Genomic DNA, 25,634 nt, shown 5'->3' with positions numbered 1-25,634 from the left:
TTCCAATGTAAATATATACATTTATAGTATTTGTTCGATAAATACATCCAATATTTAGATAGATAAATATATGTACATATACGTATTACTCTTCAGAAGAGCCACAATATAATTTGAACAAGCAGTGGTTTATAATATATGTGTTCATATTTTTTTGTTTTATATTCTATCTAAAATATCGTATAAACGAGGGATATGATTTTATTTTTATATGAAATACGTATGCGTAATTGGCTTAAAAAAACAACTAACAACTAAAATATCGTATAAACGAGGGATATGATTTTATTTTTAAATGAAATACATATGCTTAATTTTGATATTTACAGAGAATTGATCTTGAAAAAATAATAAATAACATTTATTGTTTTCGTTAAAAAAAACCCGGGAAGTAAAATAACACACATAGAGGGTTTTTTTGTCATTTTTAGTTAGCTTACTTTGATATAGATCTCCTCTTCCTTATCGTTAACATAAGTTTTCCTCCCAGAATGATTGTGTTACTGTGGACTTTAATCGTTGGATTCCACAGTTATGTTTTCTGCTATGGTAAGTGATTATTGTTCATGATGTTTTGCATATGTATGTACGCAGCACTGTTAAGGCTGATTATGTAAATATCATCGGGTTTAAACGTTCATAAAACGATGCATCTATTATTACAACATATTTATGTAAAGTTATATTATCATGATTTAAATGTGATATTAAATGAAACAGTATAGTGAATGCTACTTTGTATGACACTTAGTGTGCTCCTTTGAATTGCCAGTCACGTGGTATGTGTTGATAATTATCCCGAATGGAGGTCAAACAAATTTCAATATTACAAGGGCATACCCTTATTTAAATGATGATCAATTTCTACTCTTCTAATAGATTTTGAAAAAAGCTGCTGTTTTTCACATAATTCATCTTTTATTAGAATAAATATCGGAGAAATGAGCTCCAGTTAGAATTTAAATGACTTTCGCTTAATATTTTACCAATTTTTTAATTTATTACATAAATTTAATCAAAGCAGCAGCACTTTTTAATAAAATAAACATTTCCTTGATTTATATCCAACATGTCGTAATAATCTGTTAAAAGCATGTCTACGAGAAAACCATGCAAATATGGAAAAAAGCTGCGGCAGCAAGTCTCAAGAATGAACAGAATTTTATCATAGATTTAAAGGATATCCATCTAGAGTCAGATATATAATGTTTGTTTTTGCACTGGATGTTTCTATTTATAGTAACGGCCAGTATTGCATTCTGGTTAATTAGACTTTAATATCCAGAAAAGTTAAGAGAAAAATTGTCAAATTCAGTTATTCATTACAAATTGTATAAACAATGTTTGAAAAAAAATAAGACTATATTCTTAAAAAGGAAGTTCAAACCTTTAATCGTTGCATATTTTTTTTTCATATTTCTATTTCCACCATGAAGTCCCAAGGGTGTAAATGTTGGCAGTATGCCAAGAAATGATAATTATACATTTTTGTCAATTTTTCAGAAAAAAATTCTCATAAAATGGCGCATTATTTTTTGAAATGTTGTGCTAATAAGAAACTGTTTGATGTATTGTTACAAATATATAAAATCCATCTTTGGACTCTCAAGGACTTCAAAGTAATAAATTCACAAAAACATCCCATTTTCAATTAAAATAAAAATTTGTTGGTTTTTGAAATTTTATTTTACAAGCGATTTTAATCCACTGAAGTCAATATTTGTAATTAAACATGAAAAAAAAAAACCCATATTTTGCTTTTAGTTAAAAATAAACTAGTTGTTATCATTGTTTCTCAAAGAATTCTTATTCATTACATTTGCATTTCATTATTACTGTTAGAATTGTCTCCCCTGTTGCGCTCTTCTGTAGAGAAGGTAAACTAGTCAGAATGTTGACAAAGCTATACAAGTTGAAGTTCAGGCTAAGTATTGAGAAATGCTGTGAGTGTTGGTTATATATGTTATGATATTGAATGATTTTAATTGCACAAAAATTGCCCCATCTTGTTAGTGTTATTCACTATATCACATATTGAAGTTTGATGGAGACTTGTATCTAGTCTATAAACTGCTATATTCTGTCCCGATATAATTAAGCAGCACATTTGGACGAATTTTAATCAAAATATACAAACTTGTGATAGAAATGCAACTAAAATAGATGAAGGGGAAGTTTATCTCATTCACAGATTGGGAAAGGGGAAGATGAAGGGGAAGATAATCTCATTCACAATTTATTATATTTTGCTCAAAAAACGAGAACTGATTTCTTACAAAGATTTATAACTTATAATGGGGTATGTTGAAAATGACAGATGTCCTACGGGCCCGGTTTGACCTGAGCGTAGCCTGGTCACGCTAAGATTGTTCTTTCTATGTTGAAATATTTTGGAATTCAGTAGGAATGCCTCGTGCAATTTTTCATCGTTATCATCGGAGTCTGTTGCAATAGACATCACATTTTTATACGTGTACATTTCACTGGCCATCTAAAAACTACCCTTCAGATGTTAAGGTTAGACTTCATGGAATCTTGAAATGACGGGGAAGGGTTTTTTAAGTTCTTGAAAATGTAAAACAGTAAGTACATCTGAAATAAATCAAGAGCTCAACTCCCTACTTCTCTATTAGCAGTTTATCTCCTCTTGGAAAAAAATTAAAGTTTGTACCTTTTCTTAAAATTAAATTATACTTGTAAAGGAAAAAATGAGTTGTTAGCTTACCCTTTCCCCCGGGGATCTCAACATGCGAAAAACGCATATAAATATAAACATAAACTACCGGTATAAAAAATGTATCCCAAATATTAATATACACATTTTAATTTGTTTTTGTGGGATTGTTTTTTGGGATGTTATTTAATTATAACCTATCATAAGAAGACCTGGTCCCAGAGTTATGAAGCAGTCTAATAAAAAAGTCAAAATTTTTACACTCTCTTATTGTTTTGTGATTAAAAAAATTGAAACTAGAGGTACTGTGAGCAAGCTCACAATTGATACCCCCCGCTAAGAAAAATCATAACTCATGTATTTTTTCTATTATAGAAAATATTGAATGAATCTTTTTCATCGTCCATTTTCTATAAATAACAACTGCTCTATTTTTTAAAACTGTTAATGCTTATATGAGTACACAAACCAATTTCTATTCTTAAATTCCATTTTAGTTCAAGTTAACTGTTAATGCATGAGAACATTTGCATCCTTATGTTAACAAACATGACTCGAATCAAACGAAATTCCAATTTTGAATTATTGGTATACTGAGCCCGATTTTTTTTTAACAATGACCTTGAACTTCCTCAATTGACCTTTGGTCAAGGTCATGACATACTCTCAGGTTATAAGCATTCTAGATGTGAATTAAGAACTTCCAAAATTTGTCCATTAGAAAGATATGGACTGGACACGAGTTCTATACTTTTCTGCAAGTGACCTTGGCCTTGCCCAAATGACCTTGGGTCAAGGTCATGACAAACCCTTATCTTATAAGCAATCTTTGTGTGAACTGAGAACTTCCAATGTTTCTCCAGAAGAAAGATATGGACCGGACAAGAATTTTGCTTTTTTTTCTGCCATTGACCTTGACCTTGTCCAAATGACCTTGGGTCAAGGTCATGACACACCCTTAGGTCATAAGCAATCTTTGTGTGAAGTAAGAACTTCCAATGTTTCTCCATAAGAAAGATATGGACCGGACACGAATTTAGCAATTTTTTCTGTCAGTGACCTTGACCTTGCCCGAATGACCTTGGGTTAAGGTCATGACACACCCTTACGTCATTAGCAATCTTTGTGTGAAGTTAAAACTTCCAATGTTTCTCCATAAGAAAGATATGGACCGGACACGAATTTTGCACTTTTTCTGTTGGTGACCTTGACCTTGCCCGAATGACCTTGGTTCAAGGTAATGACACACCCTTAGGTCATAAGCATTCTTTGTGTGAAGTAAGTACTTCTAATGTTTCTCCATAAGAAAGATATGGACCGGACACGAATTTTGCACTTTTTCTGCCAGTGACCTTGACCTTGCCCGAATGACCTTGGTTCAAGGTCATGACACACCCTTAGGTCATAAGCAATCTTTGTGTGAAGTTAGAACTTCTAATGTTTCTCCATAAGAAAGATATGGACCGGACACGAATTTTGCACTTTTTCTGCCAGTGACCTTGACCTTGCCCGAATGACCTTGGTTCAAGGTCATGACACACCCTTAGGTCATAAGCAATCTTTGTGTGAAGTAAGAACTTCTAATGTTTCTCCATAAGAAAGATATGGACCGGACACGAATCGAACAGACAGACGGACAGACGGACGGACGGACGGACGGACGGACGGACGGACAAGGTGATTCCTATATACCCCCACAAACTTCGTTTGCGGGGGGTATAAAAATGAATTGCTAATAAAAATGTGTCTCTATATTATATTACGCTGGTATTCTGCTGATATTTACAAATTTTGAGCGTAATTTATGATGTATCATATCTTTATTAACATTTTTAGGCTTGATATCGGGTCCCTCTACCCCTCAAACAATAAAAGTTCAGTCCTTTATATTGTCGGACAAAAATAATTACCAAATCTACCTTATTCAATGATAATTTATGTGATGGACATTCATTGGCAATTGGTTCCACACCACTTCCACATTTTAAAAAATCGTCTGTTAAATTCAACAAAGATATGTTGTAATCATTTTTTTTTTCATGGAGGTGATCCTTTTGTCTTGTTTTGGGGTTTTTATTGTTTGGTTTTGTGGTTTGTTTTTTTTGGGGGGGGGGGTTTGTAGTTTTGCCCCTGTAATTATTCATTCGTGTATCAAATGGGCACTTTGCTTGTCTAAATGTGTAGCACTGGCAAATAAGTCCACTTCAGCTTACATGTATATTTAAATTTCCATTTCCCATGATTTCTCGTGTTTTAATGGCATTGATTTAAAAAAAACTGAAATGTGTTGAAGCAACCCTTTTGTTCAGTAAAATATTGTTTGGCTCGCGAATATGCCAGGTTTTTTTACCCATAATATACATGTGACAATGTAAAGCTCACGCCAAACTACAGATTCTAGAGAGTTTTAAAAGCAGAAAAATGTCCAACTTTAAGACAATATATTTGCAATATTATTGAGAGTCCAAAGATTGATTTTTGATATATTGTAAAGATAAATGTCCTTTTATAACTAGAAACAGATTTAGTGAATTTAAAGTGCCATTTTCTGACTCTTAAGCATTTAAAAAATGTATATTTTTACAATTTTACAAAAAGTTGGAAACATGCCAGATTCGTGACCTATCTGCACTTAACAGAAAGAAAATATGGGAATTCTCACAAAATGAATTACACAAGTGTATCTTGTTAGTGTTCACTCTAAATGACTTTTTGAATTCGTATTTAAACTAAACTCAGAATTCTTAACAATAATTTGGTGAATTATACAAAATCTTATTCTAAAAGGGTCAAAATGATATTTTTAGTAACAGTGCTGCAGAACCAAGTTTAGACTGACCACATCAAAAAAAAATTTGTGGCAAATTAATTCATATAGATGCACACTGTTACACACAAAATATGAAGTTAATCAGAGAACCTTGCTCCCACCACCTTTTGCATGGTTTTCTCGTAAGTGTATGCCCTTGTAAAAAGCGGACTTAGATAAGCTTCCCAGTGTCAAATACATCGAACTAAAATAGAAATAATACACGCTCTAAAAATAACCACATTTTGAATCAAAAAAGAAAAATAGATAAGATTTATTGGTATAATTCTTGTTTTAAGATCATTTCTGGTCGGTGCGACCACAAAGTAAACCTTAACAGTGCTGCGTAGTGTCCCTTTACTTTTTGGTTTCTAAATCACAATGTCCCTTTCATTTACTTTACGTTAACTAAGTTAATCTTAGGTTTCTTTCCCCATCACTGACCGTGCAACTTTTCCGTGATAACGAGTAGCGTTTTTGTAATCGAACGTTTGTTGGCATGATTCGACAAACATCATAGTAAAATTTTATAAAATTCTTAAAAGAACACAATTATTAACACCATGTTTATTCCTACTGATTATGATAAAACTTTTCATGTTTTTTTTTCTAAAATAAATAAAATCACTTGTGAATATGTGTTAACAATATAAAACAATCTATAAAGACTTAAGAGTGTCTATAAAATGAATTCACCATACAGTAAAGCTCTGATTGGGTGAGTGAAAAGATACCATAACACTGATAGAACTGGATTTAATAAATTTTTGCAAGTTCCCTAGTGTATCTAAAGTTTCATTAACTCACGTTAATAATGATAAATTGACGCGTTGAAGAGCTAATGAATTAGTGTTGTTATGCATATGTGTGTTTATACTTTTGAAAAATTACGCACTTTGAAATTTTTTTTTTAAAGTGAGTTTATTTTGGACAAAATCAACGCACTTTGATTTTTTTTAGAATACGTTAAATTACAAACCAAGTTAACCCACTTTGAAAAAAAAAATCTTCAAAGTGCGTTATGAATGTACATCAACATTTTTATTATTGAGACTCTTAACGCACAATGAAAAAACATTTTTATACCACAAATTCTGGAACTGAATATCTAATTTGTGGATAGTATGATGATTTGTTAACACTCGTGAATCTAATTTAACGTATTAAGAACGGGGATAGAGTGAGGGTTTACCAACAATACAGGTCAAATACCAGTGCATCATTTAATTGATTAAAAGAAGAAGGTCCCCTTCCCCTCATTTTTTCTTCCAAAATACTAGTATATAATATTCAGCAACTTTGGGTAAACAATTAAGATTTGAAAAAGAAATAAGGTCTGTGTAAGTACATGCTATACTATTGAAATACGAGCTGGTCGAACAATAATTTTTTCCATTGGTATGTTAAAGAATCTCAGTAACCCTCTTTTTATATTCAAATTAAATAAATCACTTCAAAGAGATAATATTAACAATAACGAACATTAAATTATTATAAACTTAAAAACAAGCAATAGCATGTAGGTCAATTTTCTCGCACTTATCTTCTAAAAGATCATATTGTTTTTGATAAACAGAACTAAGATATCCTTTTTTCTCATCATCATATTTGCAATAAGTCAGTTGAAATATATTATACATTGATCTCAATTTGTCATACACACACACACACACACACACACACACACACACACACACATATATATATATGTATATATATATATATATATATATATATATATATATATATATATATATATATATATATATAATATCATATCATATCATATTCGTTCGGGCATAGCCCTGTATACTAGATAAAAGGTAAATTTGCTGCATGCTCAAAAAAGGAAGAAAAGAAAATGCAGTTGCTAAGCGATGAAGTTTATGTCATATTGTATCATGGCTGCGGTGTTTTTCTTTGTAAGTAAAGTGTACAATAACTGGAAATACACCGACGGGCGGGGCCAACAAAAACTGTGCGTGTTAATAAATTATTGAACATCAAGGTAATTTCAACATTTAATTTCTGACTTGCGCAATCGTTTTTTTAATAAAGACAATCTTTTGTCACTTAAAATAAAACATAACATTACATTTCTCATAAACTGATAATTGCAATGTCAAAAAGTTCAACTACTGATATGAAATGGACGTGCAGTTGTTGTATGAGGAAGTACAGCTACCACGTGCACCAGTTTCCATTTTCTCAGGGACGCGTACGTTCATTTTATTAGATATATCCACAAACTTCCTCCGGTTCTTTCTTTGGACATTTAGGTTCTGAATGATCTAATGCTTTCGAGACCGTGCATGCAATATCTGCATTTCCACATTTGTAGGCCCGCACTCCCAGTTCTGACCGATGTCCCGTTCGACCCATGATCTCCTGTTCATCAACTAACTCCTTTCTGATAAATGGCCGTTGTGCATGTTCTTTTTCCGGAATGGTTGGTAAAGTTTCCTTTAAGACGGGCTTTTTCAAAGATTACCTTCATCATAGATTTTAGTTAATTAACACCGACTAGTAGCGAGCCGTAACGAGGGGGCGAACCTGCAAGTTGTCCCCTTATAAAGAAAACAAAAAACTTCAATTAATTATAGCTGTACTTAACATTCTTTTAAATAAGAATCAGAGCTTAATTAAGCACGGAATTTTCTTAAAAACGGAAGAAAACGGGGAAAGGGGGGGGGTGTTGATCGACTTACCAGTCTGACAGTAGTGTCGTATCTCTTTGTTATGTAGTTCCTTGTGAGCGAGTCCTCCATTGAATGTCTTTGTTGACCTGACCGTGAACTCAATGAATTTACCCCGGTTATCCTCACCAAGAAGAAACTGATTACATTCCAAAGAATGATGTTTGTCTTGCCCCCTCAACCAAAACAACTTGCAACAGTAAAAAAAACCCACAGTGTTTTGAATGGTTTCTGCGTTGTTCATCCCAAATATTCCATTTCCCAATTTACTGCTTCATCTTCCGTAAGTATGGGGTCAGCTTCTTTTGTTTTCCCTCCAACTCCTCTGCTTAATGCATCCTTCACTGTACATAATTTTTCGAAACCCTGCAAATCTTGGATCCGCCGCATCGAGAAAGTTTTTGTCATATATTTCACCATCACGTAAATATCTTAAACTACCACAGCTAATGTAATAAAGAGTTTTTGCAGAATATTCTTTACCGTCTTTTCTGCGTACTCTCATAATAAAGCGTCCTAAATAAAAGTTAAGCTGCACCATGGTTTCGATTTCTGGTATTAAGAGTTCCAGCCCTTGACACTGCGCGTTTCGTTCACGCCGCCAACTTTCAAATATGTTATATGACCAACGGGTATTTTTGTTCGTGTTGCGATTTTCTTGACTCTCTATCAGAGCTTGAATTTCCTCTTCGTCAACTTCACAACCAAATCGTGGCTCCTCGGGGATTTGAAAATGTTCACTTTTTGTCACCACGTCTACGTCCATGCCAGAAACCCTGCAATTCTCTGCGTCGAAGCTCATGTCAAAATTCATAAGATTCTCCTTGTCTGCATCAAAATCCATGAAATAATCTTCAAGTTTAATTTCTCCAAAACAATAGTTCATTTCTATTTCTTCGAAGGCCTGAGATAAAATTAAGTCCTCGTCATTTGACAACAAATGCAGGCCCAAATCTCGTAAATCACCCGTGATCACTGTGGGAAAGCTGCAACCAGACATCTTCTCAGCCGGTCAAACAATGCGTCGAAGAATATACTGGCGGGAAAATGAGAATATGCACGCGGTCACTTGACGAAATCATTTTTTTATTGGTCAAAATAAATATCACGCATCAGAAACGCTTATTAAGACACTTACTTTTGGTTAAATTGAAAATCAGGCATCAAACACTTGTCACAAGACACTCACTGATTTTTTAACTGGCCCATGATACAAGAAAGTTATTGATTTCTTATCATGGTGTATCCTGAATTCTTTGGACGAAGGGCGGAGACTCGTGCTTCGCACTCGTCACCGCCTTTCGTCCAAATAATTCAGGATCCTGAATTCTTTGGACGAAGGGCGGAGACTCGTGCTTCGCACTCGTCACCGCCTTTCGTCCAAATAATTCAGGATACACCATCATAAATATACAATAACTACTACTTGGATAATTTAACCTCCGGAGTTTTTTTTGTGTAAATTGTCGATATTGTCTTACATGTATGAGAAAAGAAATAAAAATCTCATCTAGAAACTGTTTGTCAAGTTAGCTGATAATGCAATGAGTTCTTCTTTAAATATATCACATTAAGCTAAGCAAGGTTAAAACAATCATTAATTGTTTATAAAACTATCAACTATTTTCACTAAACTATGAACATTTTTTTTCAAAGTGCATTAATATCGACGATATCAACGCACTTTTTTTTCAAAGTGCCAAGTTTAACGCACTTTGAAAAAGAATGTGCATTTCAAGGTGCGTAATTTTTCAAAGTGCGATGTAACATAGCCTATATTGTATTGTATAAGTCATAGCTTTTTTCCATTAGGCCTTGCTATTGCTATCCGTTCTGTCGCCGTGCGTCGTGGGTTATCAATTTTACATTTTGAACTTCTTCTTAAAAACTACATAGCGAATTGTAACCATTTTTGGTGTGAGGCATGTCTATGGTAAAAGGAATCTAAATTGTGAAATTCTCTACTACCCCTGGGGCACCAAAAGTGGGGCAAAATATGCAAAAAAAAAAGCCAAAGTTTCAAAAATCTTCCAAAAATCTTCATTCAACACATGTGAGGAAAAAACTGGTTTCATGGTTATAATGTCCATATAGCCGTCTACCAAACTTGTGAATTTCATGGCCCCTGGGTCAGAGGTTCTGCCTCTAGGGTGGGGCTAATATGGCCATATAGTAAAAATGTATTTAATCTTAGAAAATCTTCTTCTCTACTCCCATATACATTTGTTAAAAACTAAATGTATGATTATGATGTCCATGAAGCCCTCTACCAAAATTGCGGAATAATTCATTCCCCTGGGTCAGTGGTTCTGGCTATAGAGTGGAGCCAATATGGCCATATACTAAAAATGTATTCAATCTTTAAAAAATCTTCTTCTCTACTCCCATATATATTTGTTAAAAACTAAATGCATGATTATGATGTCCATGAAGCCTGCTACCAAAATTGTGAAATTCATGAAATGTAAAATGTAATAAATCTTTAAAAAATCTTCGTCTTTACCTCTACCTAAACTGTGAAATTCATGACCCCTTGGTCAGGGGTTGGGGATATTTGGGGGGGGGGGGGCAATATGTCAATATAGTGTTAATTGTTAATGTATATACTATATCAAAATCTTTTTCCCTATTCTCACACATCTGTATGAAAAACTGACTTCATAATTATGCTTCCCAGGATGTCCTGTACTAAAATTTTAAATTTCATGTCCTCTGGAGTATGGGTTTGGACTCTAGGGCAGGGCCAAAATGGATGTATAGGTGTTAATGTGTATAATGTTTAAAAATATCTTCTTTACTTTCACACACCTGAAAGGAAAACCGAATCCATGATTTTGTAGACCAAATCTTTCACCATAATTCAGACAGGGAGATGGTCGTCATTACAAATTTATAATTTTTCTACTCCAGAATGAAACCCAAATAAATGAATATATGACACTCCTCAACAAGTTTGTGTATGGGTTATATGCTACTCAGGTGATCGCTAAGGCCTACTGGATTCTATTAACATAGTCTGCATTGTATTTTTTTTTAAGAAAATCTATGTAGACGGCCCACAACAGTTCTCTCCCAAAGTTCGACCTACAAGATAAACAATGCATCACTTGCTAATGATGGCAATTTACAAACTGACTACATTTATTGTGCCCAAACTAATACAAATGAAACAGAGGCATGGCTACAGGTGGACTTTGGACATTTCTATAGCATAAACAACGTAAAAATCCGTAGTAGAAATGAAGGTATGATTTAAATTTAATTACATTGATTGTTTAAAACATATCCACCCAACATTCTATTTCAGATGTATGAATATATATATATATATATATATATATATATATATATATATATATATATATATATATATATATATATATATATATATATATATATATATATATATATTATGGTAGATTATGGTAATATAGGTAGTCAATTTGTTTTAAAACCATGTGCTTAGGTTTGACTTAAAGCTCCATGGTCCTTTTTTTTGTTTGCTATTGCTCTATCAAAAGATTTTCCTTACAAGCCATTTATCTTAAAACGTTATATACATTCGCCTATTTCCACTGGTCTCCTTAGAATATTAGAAATATTCAAAGTAAATAAAACAAAAAATACGCTATAGGAACTCAAAAAATCTCTAAACAAGCCAATTGCACCGTATGCATGGTCAGAAAAGAGAACCCTTCGGGTACGTTCCATGAATAATTAGGTTTATTTAACCCACAAATTATGTATCAATTGTAAAAACAAACTACAGAAATATATGTGAACAAAATGTACACAAGTTTATTTTCAATTTGCTTAAATATTTTGACCTTTGTATATAGCAATATCAAATTCGTAATACAATCATACCTTCCTACAGACATATTTTGCAATGTCTATCATAATACACATATTGAGCATAACCATCGAATAAAAGCGTACACAAAATTTGATACAAAAACTGGTTTAATCAGCTTTAAGAATCTTATTTGGAAACATAGTGTGTAAACGATTAAACAAAGTATAAGCAGATAGGTCAGTATGAATTCTTTCAAAATAGGTGAATTTGTAGTAGATGCAATGTGTTCATTCATTGTCCCAGGCAACTAAAACACCGAAGCATGTCAAGCTGCCCTGCTAGTAACCATCTATCGTAAAGGGAAACCAGGTTTGTTTGTTTAAAAATACAGTTTTCTTCTAAATATTGCACTTTTGGGAACATTGAAGATATTGACTCTAGCTGTGTAATTCAAATGTTCTTTACATTTTAAGGTCACCTGAGTCTCTCAGGTGACCTATTGCAATTGGTTTTTGTCCTTCGTTGTGCGGTGTGCGTCGTACGTTAACAAATTTAACATTGTTAACTTCTTGAAAACTACAAGGTCAATTGCTATCAATTTTGGTGTGAAGCATATCTATGGTAAAAGAAATATAAATTGTGAAATTCATGGCTCTACCACAGGCGGGGCCAAGTATGCCAAAAAATCAAAATTTTCAAAAATCTTTTCTACTCCCACTCATGTGAGGAAAAAATGAATGCATGGTTATGAAGCCCTTTACCAAAATTGTGGAATTCATGGCTCCTGGGTCAAGGGTTCAGGCTCTAGGATGAAGCCACTTTGGCCATGAAGTGAAAATGTATTAAATCTTAGAAAATCTTCTTCTCTACTCCCATAAGTATTTGAATAAAATTGGAGGCATGGATACATGTTTAATGTCTACGGACTCCTCTACCTAAATTGTGAAATTCATGACGCCTGGAACTAACTGCATACTTAGAAAAAAATATTAACCTGTCACTTGTAGGAATATTTTTGCATTCACCTGCATGTAAGGCAAGGGTTATAGCTGGGAAAGAAGGTGTATGTATTTGTCTTATTATTTTATTCTGCTCATGAATTTCAAAGCAACGTGAGTTAATTTACATGTTTTGAAAAGAAAAATAATGAAGCTATCTATCAAAGTTACAAATAAGATATTGTAAAAGCATCTGGAATGAGTTCAGGGAAGAGGGTTTTAACACTTAATGGGGTAATCTTGCCTTGCTTCTTCTTCAAAATTGAGTTATCTCCCTTTGCTTGGTTATATTTAGTAATTAATTATTGAATATAATGTAATTAAGAAGTTGTATGGTCAAAAGAGTTATGCAAACAATTTTATCATTTGAAACAAAAAGTTTTTTTTTTTTTATTTAATAAACAAGTAGACTTGTTGATAGTAAAGTTATAACTAGTATACTATCCACCTTGTTTTAGTTTATGTATGAAAACATATACACATAAAAACCATTGTATTAAAATGCAAATGTGGGAGAAATACTTTCTAAAGAAGTTCAGCACGTTTTTTAATATAAGGTCATACACTCACTCTCTTAGGACCTTTAAGAATAATACATACCCTTTTTCATTGCCTGAAACAGCCCGAGACTCCAATTTCAGCCCGAGGGATGGATATTGGCCAAGGGCTGATTTCAGCTGTATCACATATGCCAAACACTTGCATTTATTGCTAAGTATGTAATAAATAGCTATAATAGTTCTCTATGAAATATCTCAGACAGGAAGATAATTTTTTTCTACTCCACAATGAACCTCAATTAAGTGCATATATGAGACTCCGAGACAAGTTTGTGTATGGGCTATGGTACTCCGTTGACCGTTAAGGCATATTGGCTTCTTGTTTGAATAGGTTATGGATCATCATCTTGGAAGCAATATCGGTTCAGACAATTTTACCTAGATGTCTCGAACTCATCAGCATCAGAAACAACAACGACACAGAGAACTCGATGTTACACAGACTATACAACGGTTCACGGTCTCCCCCCAAACATCATAGACATACCGTGTAAACACACAGCTAGATACGTCATTGTGGAGACCACATTTGACGCACCTGAGGACGATAAATATGGTGAATTTGGTCCTGTTCTTGAAGTCTGCGAAATAGAGATTTATGGTATATTATTCATGAATTTCTTTACTATCAATCATACAAGTATATCTGATTTTTTAGTGTACGACGCACCTGAAGATGATCATATTACAGGTGCGATCCTTGAACTATGTGAAATAGAAGCTATGGGCAACCAAATTCAAGTTTAAATTTGACGAATCAATGACCAGAGAGTTTCTGCCGAAATCATGCAAGGATATACCGCGGTTGTTTTATTTTTAAATATAACACAGGATGAATCTCTGCCATTTATGCAGTCAACTGAAATGTGACTAAAAGTTGACTGAATGGCATAACTCTGCATTTCAGTTACCTCTTTAGACCTTTCAGTTAAAATTCAGTTGACTGAGTGGCACAAATTTATCCTGTGGTACGCATTCATCAATAAATTATCAGAAAATTACAACGCTTCAACTTTAAAATGATCCCAAGTATCAAAACCTAATCCTACTACTCATAATATCATTGACGGATTTTCTAGTGTATTTTAATGATCTAATATCGCGCATTTTAATTTATTAAAACTAACATACACACAAGTCCTTAATGTGTCCACATCATACCATCGGTGATTATTGTTTTATAAACTTGAACCTACGCGATCTCAGAATGTTTCCACGCAAGGTTTAGTTTTTCTGTTTAATTTTCTATAGCATTTTTTTTTTCCAGTATGTAAATTTATTTCTATAGCTAAGTGATTAAATTACAAGATTTGTCCATACTGACCTTAGTATGAATGATATTAATTATATGTTTACACACGGCTAACCGTCGTCTGAGCAATAATATCGTAAGGTTAATTACAAGGAGGCCCGTGGCTTGTACAAACATTTTCTTGAACTTCATTTTCTCCCACACCTATTCTCGATATATTTTTATTTATCAAGTGAGATCTTCTTTCCAATTTAAATTTTAAAACAAGGTATTACTATACATATGCGCACAGGATTATCCAATAATATTATGTTTCCCTTTTCTGCCTTGAACCCATACCCTATTACACGATCAATAAGTATTTATCCAGGGTACTTTTTCACCGTATGGATGGTGGTCCAGGGCACAGATGTCTGAAACTGAATATTTATTTCATTAACATGATAATTGAGAAGAGGAGACATAATTTTTTTCGTGCAGATCCTACCAGTACCCCTCTTTTTTTCTATTTCTTTTTTAAAGAGTAGTATTCATGATATAATATACACTACTGAATTCAAAATCCACTGATATTCCCAAATATTGACTGACATTGTCTGACATCCACTGTACATTGACGGTACCTCACTGTACATTTCACTGACTAACACCGTACCCCACTGTACATTTCTACTGAACAGCACTGTATTCCACTGTACACCACTGTACAGTCCTACTGACTTCCACTGTACCCCACTGTACAGGGCACTGACCAGCAATGTACCCCACTGTACGCCACTGTACCGGGCACTGACCATCACTGTACCCCACTGTACGGCACTGTACTATTAATTTGAGAAAAAAAAATCAGATTCTTAAATCTTCAGTATATTTTTTTTCGATATTTATTTTTATTATGCTGTATAAAGCATTATTATTATGTATACAGATAACTTGACAGGAGAATGCAACAGGTCGTTAAATTTATTTAATACGTTTTCTTTATTAAGTACATGTCATTATGTTCATTCTGCCAGTCATTCGAAAATATCCCTCCTTGTTTTTTTGTACACATGTCCAAATATCATGACTGCCCGCTTGACTACACAGGTACATTTCGAAGATAGCGTGCGAGTTTCTAGCTCATTTGTTAATTGATTTCTTTTGATTAAAATATTTAAATATACATTGCAAATGTAGGGTTTTAATTTTACAAAATACCACCTACTGCAGAATACATTATAAATTTTAAACACAATCAGTGACAAATTAAGCGGTAATTAACTATATCATTACATGTAATTTCAGCAAGAAATAAAAGGAAGGATTTAAATCAAGGAAGGTTGTAACATCTTGTAGTATGCGTAGATGTGCAGTTTTCTTAATATATGATTTACTTTTAAATGTTTAAGAAATAAGATATATAAAATGCCCTACGCTACACACTTTTTTGTATATATATATATATATATAGAGAGAGAGAGAGAGAGAGAGAGAGAGAGAGAGAGAGAGAGAGAGGCAGATTACAGGTATATCACTTTCTGACAATATTGTATTGGTGTCATTTGCAAGCGTAGAAAAGTTCACAATAAAATCTATGTTGGAAGTGGCGGTTGCAATGCCGCAACGGGATTTTAACGTGCTTATACCTTTTTGACTCGGGGCCTCAAGTTTTAGCACTAGAAAATTCACACGAGAGAGAGAGAGAGAGAGTGAGAGAGAGAGATCCATCTATCAGAAATCGATTAGAATAATAAGAAATTGATTGTCTATTAATCTGCTTCTTTTACATATCGATTATTGTTCTTAATGTCTTACGTTTATTTTTGCCAACCAACTCCGTGGTTTTAGAAAAATATCTCCAAACTTTAAGTCGAAAAATGAAATGTAATTATATGGATAATATCACCCCCCCCCCCTTTTTCTTCCCGAATCAACTTGATACCCCTTGCAGTACTGTGTTATGTCGAAGCGATTCATGTTAAGCATTCGGTTATAAAAATTAATGCATTTTTTTTTAAATTTTGACCTCGATGTGTAATCACTATTAAATAGATATAATAAATCCCACTTTTGTGCAAACATTACATGAAACTAGTCCTACATGTAAGTAAATTATAATAATCTTTTAAGACAAATTTTAAATGATTATGATCCCAATGCACCCGGCAACCATAATGATTTTTTTAATCAAAAGTGAAAATTCCGATTTTTTGTTTTAACAGTGTATTTCCCCGACGTTTACATCTATTTATTCCTAGGCCCCAACACATATACACAGGTGGTCAGTTTTCACACCTTGACACAGTCACCCGGCCGTGTGTATAGTCTGAGCCTTTCTGTTAGTTACGGGTTTTTCGTTGTTCCCAGAGAGACAAAAGATTTTTTTTCTGTAGACATACACAAAGAAGGAGACAGTACACTGTCGATATAAAATATTACTTTTTAGCGTTGACTTTCAATCATTAAGATTTTTAAGACAATCATTGAATAACGAACTTCAAATCATTTGAATCCGTGGACATTATCCCGAAACTAAAGATAAATACAAACTTTAATTTGTTTAATGCCAATATGTAGATTTAGCCGCTGTCAACATTACTACATGTTACCGGTAGTACTTTATTTAAATACTAAAATATTCGTACGTTAGCATGGAGAGAGAGAGAGAGAGATAGAGAGAGAGAGAGAGAGAGATTTTATAGAAGATTTGAAATGCTTGCTATGATACAATATACTGGTTTCAGTAAATGAAGAAAAAAACCAGAAGAAAAAACGTTTTAAAGGCCGAACTTTTTTACCGGGTGGTAAATCTCAGGTGAGGGCGGGGCTTAATTTCTAGAGGTGTGAAAGCGATCTACCTGCGATCGTGAACGCTGCTAATCACTATACACAGGAAGCAAATATTACACAAGTCAGAATTCGTCATAGTTTGAATATCTTTTTGTTTTCATGACCATACGAAGCGATTTTATACGGAAATGTCGTCCGAGCACGTGTGTAATGCACAATTAAAAAAAATTCAGTAAACTAATTCTGCTTTAAAGATTTAACTCAGTTCATTGTGTTTAGCACTTGACATCGTTTAAGACGTTAATTTTAACAAATATAATTGTATAAGAAACCATACGATCAGAAAAATATTCACTTGAATGTAAAAGCAGCCATTATACGATGACAACTAATGGAGTTCGTTTTCCATGGAGTGACGTTTTCGTGCAACAAGTTCCAATTGAGTGTATAATAAGTAAATACAGCTTTAATAGCTCATAAGTTTGTTTAAAAAAAAAAATTGTATGCATGTTTTGGGCTGCATGCTCATTCATCGTCGTGAAATTTATTAGGTTATATACATTCAACATGATTCAAAAATAAATTGCGTATTTTCAATTACTGAATAATAAAACTATTTTTCTCATTTATCCGACCCTTACACATTTCACTTATTACGGAAAGAGAAAATAAACATGCTTGCCTATTAATTAAGGTGTCGCTTATAATTGAAGATATGCTAAAATTAAATTGTGATGCAGCAAAAATATTGCGGGGGGGGGGGGGCTTATGTATGCCTTCCTGACTTTGGAGAATAGTTACAACCTGAGAGAGAGAGAGAGAGAGGGGGAAGGAGGGGGTATATTTTTTCTTATTAAAACTGTTACTACATGTATATCATCACATTCTTAGCTGTGCAAGAGAAGATACATGTAGATGTATTACATATGTTGATAATGAACAGTGTTGAAATTCAAAAGTATATAATTAAAAGTACCGTAATAGGGTGAAATATTATTTGAACACTGTTCGTTATCACCATATTTCATCTTTAATTTAACACAATACTTATTTTGATATAAGCGACTGGTGGGGGGGGGGGGGGATTAGGATTTATAAATGTTTAACATGTTTAATATCCGACTTGATTTAAATAATAAAAAACGCATTTAAAATGATTAATATAGAGAGTATTTCGTTTATTCATACATGTTATGCTTTTAAAAAAATTTATTTCAAATGGATTTAATAATCTAAAGACCACAAATACCCTTATATGGGAATTGCATAATATCTTGAACAAGGTGTCAGACTGACAATTTACAAGGTTGAATATTGGGACATTCACACCTTTTGATCTACTGAAAGTATGTATACTATACACAGATACTGACTCGCTAATCTTCCTATGAAGTAAAACTTCAAAGACATTTTAAAGTCCAGACCAGTTATCTTCTCTCTTTTGAAAAAAAAAGTCAGTATGTTGAGCAATATGGTGGAATTTTTTTTATCGTATAAAAGTTGTCCGTCCTCCACATATATGTTACATTAAAGTTTTAAAATTCAGATAATTTAAAACTATCTATAAATTGTAATTCATAGCTTTAAATTCTGTGAATTTTAAAATTTTAATGTAACATATATACTTATATTTATTTGACAATATTGATTAAATGAAATTCATTGTAAAAAAGAATCAACTAGATGTTTAGTTACTAAAACATTGATTTTGAAATATATAAAAATATTTCCCCCTTTTTATTGAATAAGTTGCTATATTTTGTATGATAATTGGATTCCGAGTTTTTAGATAAATACATGCGTGGATCGGAGGATTCGGGGGGGAGGGGGGGGGGTCAGAGGATAATTCAATTCTTTTAAACTTACATAGTACAACTATCTAAAATATGTCTAAGCTCCCCCAGAAAACAAGTATCCCTGCCCTTTCCCTGGAAAGAATTCTGACCGCGCATGTAATTATATATGAACTTAAAGAAATAGAAGCCCATTTTTCTCTTGTATGCAATAGGAAATAATCAAAACAAATCCAGATTTTGGTCTCAAATAAAGTAAATATTCAATTCATTGTTTAAACATAATAACTTATTAAAACATACTAGGTACAGTGGGTTACAGTGGTGTACAGTATTTGTCAGTACCCTGTACAGTGGGGTACAGTGCTGGTCAGTGCCCCGTACAGTGGTGTACAGTGCTGGTCAGTGGGTAGGTACTGTGCTGTCCAGTGGAGTACAGTGGCTCTGTACAGTGTCGTACAGTAGCTCTGTACAGTGGGTGTACAGTGGATTTACAGTAGGGTACAGTGGTTATACAGTAGATGTCAGACAATGTCAGTCAATTTTTGGGAATATCAGTGGATTTTGAATTCAGTAGTGATATAAGTGATACACCGATGCGTCTATTTACCCGATTAGACCAACAATTAAATTATTGAAAATTATTTTAAACGACTCGATTTTCATTACTTATTGGAGTAATCCTTTTAAAAACTTTTTAACCGAATTTCCTCCACACTTATTTAACCAAAAAACGACAATTGTTTGAAAATTGGACGGTGCCGGTATGAGGCATGTATTTTTTACTCTAAAATGCATTATATTGTATCAAATTTAGGGTGTAAGACAACTTGCCGAGGTAATATCTGCGATGACTCTGGTAATTGTACCAATGGGTGTAAAGACGGATACGGGGGACCTGCTTGTGATATTCAATGTCCTGCAAATTGTAAAAACTGTGACAGCAAAACTGGACAATTTATCAGCTGTAAGTCTGGTTATTGGGAGGACACTTGTAATTCATATATATATATAATGTAATAGTGCTACACATATCTTATCTTGTCTTAACAGGTGAGAAATTGAAGGATTCAAACTTGAAAATCCTGTCCATTTTGTATGGGGTAATTGCAGCTCTTAGTATCAGTCTCATCGTCAACGGCTACATGATAATATGGTATGTTTAGTATTACATTTCCTATAAAATTTCCACTAAAAGGGTTAACGCATGTATATTTCACCTAACTTTCAATTATTAATACTGAATATCACCCGTGTTATATATTTTTATTGCAATTAAACCTATGAAGTTTTACTAGAAATACTGTTTAAATGAGATTATGGTTGTTTCGCGAAAGGTCCAAAATGGAATCAATAGTATATAATTCTAAATGGTAAAATTATAAGGCATATAATTAGATTAACTACCCAGCTGATATATTGATATTAGTTGACATGTTTCGGGAGGGACATTGGTGACGTTTGGTTGGTTACAATCAATTTTTAAAATACTTTTTTGTCATGCCCCTGACAAAAAGAATCTCGAGATATTGTGTAAGCTGTACATAAATTGCGTAGTACACAGTGACTCCTTTATATGGTTACTTTACGTTGTACACTACAAGACAGTCTGACCATTTAATACAGATGCCAAAAAATCAATGCCACGTAAAATGGTCATCAATTAATTTGTTTTTTAAGTCCCGATAGTACTCTTTTATTATTTTCCTGCATTCATGATTTTAATGAAACTAAGATAATTTAAAACAAAAACACACTACAAATGCCCTGGGTGTACGATACTGTAGTACAGACGTATTAAGATATGCCTCTTATATTAGAGTAAATATACTGTTTATAGGTAAATATTCGCTCCTTTTGCCTTCGTTGTTAACGGGCTAATTTAAGACTGTGCGAATTCCAATACATCCAATTGGCTATCTTTAATCACACCTGTGTCTGAGCAAACTCAAGACGTGGCGAAACTGTTTGCAAGTGTAAAAGAGCGAAAATTACACGGGGCCAAAATAACTCTGTATAAAGTATTTGATTTGATTGATACAGGATTTCAATACAGAACAAATGCAAAGGACAAGACGTAAAACAAGAGGCGATGAGTTGTAATTCTCCTCCTCAGGATTTCATTTTAAACCAAGAAATATATGAAGCAGTGGAGGACAACGCCGAATACCAAGAAATGGGTCAACCCAGTGGATCTTCTCATTACGATCAACTCCAAGGGCGAAAAACCTAGTTAATTAACAATTATTAGTAATCAAACAAGTAGTCAGTGGGTTTGTTATAAGATTAAAGCAAATTGGTTGAAATCATGGAAGCTATCTGGTCAATTAAATGAGATGAAGAGAAGAACAACATGTATAAACGCGTTTGATCGTGATCGCAGTGAGCAAAACAAAAACTTTAGTAGTTTCTTTTGCTGCAAAAAAGTGAAATCTTAGTATTCGGAATTTTAGAAATATGTATTGATTTGAGGGAAAACAGAGCATTGCAGACGATTTTTGTACAATTTACTTATCACATTTTTGATATGAACAAGCGCAATTACTTAAAAATGTTTTCGAAAAAAGAAACATTCAGATATGCTTCCAAAAAAGAATATTTAATATCGGCGAAAATCTTTTGGTTTGTTTTTTTTTCTTTTTTTAGGTCATAATTAAGACTGTTATTATAGTATGGTCTCCAATTACTTGCATGTTCTGTATGTTTTTCTATATTAACATATAATATCGCTGTTTCTATTCATTATTGCCGACTGTGAATACGTGTTGGTAACATAATAAAAACTATAGCCTAGTTTTTAGCTGAAAGATTTTTTTTTTTTTATATAAGTGCGTGTTATGCTTTGTTTTTAATGTTTTAGTGTCATGTTCTGAGCTCAAAATAATTGCTTTCCATATGTTGACATGTAATCCTTTTTGTATATTTTTATGATTTTTACTCAGCAGTATGTAGTAATAAAGACGCCGAGTCTATGTATATGTACATTATTTTGTTTTATCAAACGGGAAGGGGTTGAGAAAACACGTAATCAAAAACATATGCTGGTGTATGCACGAGCGTAAATCTTAAGAACCATATATTTAAGAAAGTGATCACAGACGATATTGATGCATAAGTGATTTTACATCCGTATCCTTGTGAAGGGTTCTTTCTCTTAGCCCTCATTAAAAATAAACTAGTTGTTATCATTGTTTCTCAAAGAATTCTTATTCATTACATTTGCATTTCATTATTACTGTTAGAATTGTCTCCCCTGTTGCGCTCTTCTGTAGAGAAGGTAAACTAGTCAGAATGTTGACAAAGCTATACAAGTTGAAGTTCAGGCTAAGTATTGAGAAATGCTGTGAGTGTTGGTTATATATGTTATGATATTGAATGATTTTAATTGCACAAAAATTGCCCCATCTTGTTAGTGTTATTCACTATATCACATATTGAAGTTTGATGGAGACTTGTATCTAGTCTATAAACTGCTATATTCTGTCCCGATATAATTAAGCAGCACATTTGGACGAATTTTAATCAAAATATACAAACTTGTGATAGAAATGCAACTAAAATAGATGAAGGGGAAGTTTATCTCATTCACAGATTGGGAAAGGGGAAGATGAAGGGGAAGATAATCTCATTCACAATTTATTATATTTTGCTCAAAAAACGAGAACTGATTTCTTACAAAGATTTATAACTTATAATGGGGTATGTTGAAAATGACAGATGTCCTACGGGCCCGGTTTGACCTGAGCGTAGCCTGGTCACGCTAAGATTATTCTTTCTATGTTGAAATATTTTGGAATTCAGTAGGAATGCCTCGTGCAATTTTTCATCGTTATCATCGGAGTCTGTTGCAATAGACATCACATTTTTATACGTGTACATTTCACTGGCCATCTAAAAACTACCCTTCAGATGTTAAGGTTAGACTTCATGGAATCTTGAAATGACGGGGAAGGGTTTTTTAAGTTCTTGAAAATGTAAAACAGTAAGTACATCTGAAATAAATCAAGAGCTCAACTCCCTACTTCTCTATTAGCAGTTTATCTCCTCTTGGAAAAAAATTAAAGTTTGTACCTTTTCTTAAAATTAAATTATAGTTGTAAAGGAAAAAATGAGTTGTTAGGTTACCCTTTCCCCCGGGGATCTCAACATGCGAAAAACGCATATAAATATAAACATAAACTACCGGTATAAAAAATGTATCCCAAATATTAATATACACATTTTAATTTGTTTTTGTGGGATTGTTTTTTGGGATGTTATTTAATTATAACCTATCATAAGAAGACCTGGTCCCAGAGTTATGAAGCAGTCTAATAAAAAAGTCAAAATTTTTACACTCTCTTATTGTTTTGTGATTAAAAAAATTGAAACTAGAGGTACTGTGAGCAAGCTCACAATTGATACCCCCCGCTAAGAAAAATCATAACTCATGTATTTTTTCTATTATAGAAAATATTGAATGAATCTTTTTCATCGTCCATTTTCTATAAATAACAACTGCTCTATTTTTTAAAACTGTTAATGCTTATATGAGTACACAAACCAATTTCTATTCTTAAATTCCATTTTAGTTCAAGTTAACTGTTAATGCATGAGAACATTTGCATCCTTATGTTAACAAACATGACTCGAATCAAACGAAATTCCAATTTTGAATTATTGGTATACTGAGCCCGATTTTTTTTTAACAATGACCTTGAACTTCCTCAATTGACCTTTGGTCAAGGTCATGACATACTCTCAGGTTATAAGCATTCTAGATGTGAATTAAGAACTTCCAAAATTTGTCCATTAGAAAGATATGGACTGGACACGAGTTCTATACTTTTCTGCAAGTGACCTTGGCCTTGCCCAAATGACCTTGGGTCAAGGTCATGACAAACCCTTATCTTATAAGCAATCTTTGTGTGAACTGAGAACTTCCAATGTTTCTCCAGAAGAAAGATATGGACCGGACAAGAATTTTGCTTTTTTTTCTGCCATTGACCTTGACCTTGTCCAAATGACCTTGGGTCAAGGTCATGACACACCCTTAGGTCATAAGCAATCTTTGTGTGAAGTAAGAACTTCCAATGTTTCTCCATAAGAAAGATATGGACCGGACACGAATTTAGCAATTTTTTCTGTCAGTGACCTTGACCTTGCCCGAATGACCTTGGGTTAAGGTCATGACACACCCTTACGTCATTAGCAATCTTTGTGTGAAGTTAAAACTTCCAATGTTTCTCCATAAGAAAGATATGGACCGGACACGAATTTTGCACTTTTTCTGTTGGTGACCTTGACCTTGCCCAAATGACCTTGGTTCAAGGTAATGACACACCCTTAGGTCATAAGCATTCTTTGTGTGAAGTAAGTACTTCTAATGTTTCTCCATAAGAAAGATATGGACCGGACACGAATTTTGCACTTTTTCTGCCAGTGACCTTGACCTTGCCCGAATGACCTTGGTTCAAGGTCATGACACACCCTTAGGTCATAAGCAATCTTTGTGTGAAGTTAGAACTTCTAATGTTTCTCCATAAGAAAGATATGGACCGGACACGAATTTTGCACTTTTTCTGCCAGTGACCTTGACCTTGCCCGAATGACCTTGGTTCAAGGTCATGACACACCCTTAGGTCATAAGCAATCTTTGTGTGAAGTAAGAACTTCTAATGTTTCTTCAAAAGAAAGATATGGACCGGACACGAATTTTGCACTTTTTCTGCCAGTGACCTTGACCTTGCCCGAATGACCTTGGTTCAAGGTCATGACACACCCTTAGGTCATAAGTAATCTTTGTGTGAAGTAAGAACTTCTAATGTTTCTCCATAAGAAAGATATGGACCGGACACGAATCGAACAGACAGACGGACAGACGGACGGACGGACGGACGGACAGACGGACGGACGGACAAGGTGATTCCTATATACCCCCACAAACTTCGTTTGCGGGGGGTATAAAAATGAATTGCTAATAAAAATGTGTCTCTATATTATATTACGCTGGTATTCTGCTGATATTTACAAATTTTGAGCGTAATTTATGATGTATCATATCTTTATTAACATTTTTAGGCTTGATATCGGGTCCCTCTACCCCTCAAACAATAAAAGTTCAGTCCTTTATATTGTCGGACAAAAATAATTACCAAATCTACCTTATTCAATGATAATTTATGTGATGGACATTCATTGGCAATTGGTTCCACACCACTTCCACATTTTAAAAAATCGTCTGTTAAATTCAACAAAGATATGTTGTAATCATTTTTTTTTTCATGGAGGTGATCCTTTTGTCT

General features: G+C 33.5%; 1 protein-coding gene across 3 annotated transcripts; it reads left to right on the top strand.

The window, feature by feature from the left end:
- Positions 1–315: 315 nt before the first annotated feature.
- On the top strand, positions 316–23,645 carry LOC136276610 (uncharacterized). 3 transcript variants are annotated; one of them, XM_066089040.1, is made up of 5 exons: positions 316–549; positions 11,218–11,424; positions 13,916–14,134; positions 20,404–20,506; positions 21,394–23,645. In XM_066089040.1, the coding sequence occupies exons 1-5, from the start codon at positions 492–494 to the stop codon at positions 21,581–21,583; spliced, it is 777 nt and encodes a 258-aa protein (XP_065945112.1). In that variant the 5' UTR covers positions 316–491; the 3' UTR covers positions 21,584–23,645. The 3 variants fall into 3 exon arrangements, with proteins under 3 accessions (XP_065945112.1, XP_065945109.1, XP_065945114.1); XM_066089037.1 differs by having other exon boundaries at positions 13,865–14,134; positions 21,394–23,639; XM_066089042.1 differs by lacking the exon at positions 11,218–11,424 and having other exon boundaries at positions 13,865–14,134.
- The last annotated feature ends 1,989 nt before the right edge of the window (positions 23,646–25,634 follow it).

This window comes from Magallana gigas, chromosome 1 (assembly GCF_963853765.1).
Source record: "Magallana gigas chromosome 1, xbMagGiga1.1, whole genome shotgun sequence".
In the NCBI taxonomy this organism is placed as follows: Eukaryota; Metazoa; Mollusca; class Bivalvia; order Ostreida; family Ostreidae; genus Magallana; species Magallana gigas.
Note: the sequence above shows the minus strand (reverse complement) of the source record. Positions and strands in the feature narration are given on the sequence as shown.

What these genes read in the sequence shown, in the direction of transcription:
- LOC136276610 (XM_066089037.1), top strand. Translation starts at nt 492, where the DNA reads ATGATTGTGTTACTGTGGACTTTAATCGTTGGATTCCACAGTTATGTT. An exon ending in AATCCGTAGTAGAAATGAAG is followed by an intron (nt 11,425 to 13,864) that starts GTATGATTTAAA and finishes TTGTTTGAATAG; the next exon opens with GTTATGGATCATCATCTTGG. An exon ending in CTGCGAAATAGAGATTTATG is followed by an intron (nt 14,135 to 20,403) that starts GTATATTATTCA and finishes TTGTCTTAACAG; the next exon opens with GTGAGAAATTGAAGGATTCA.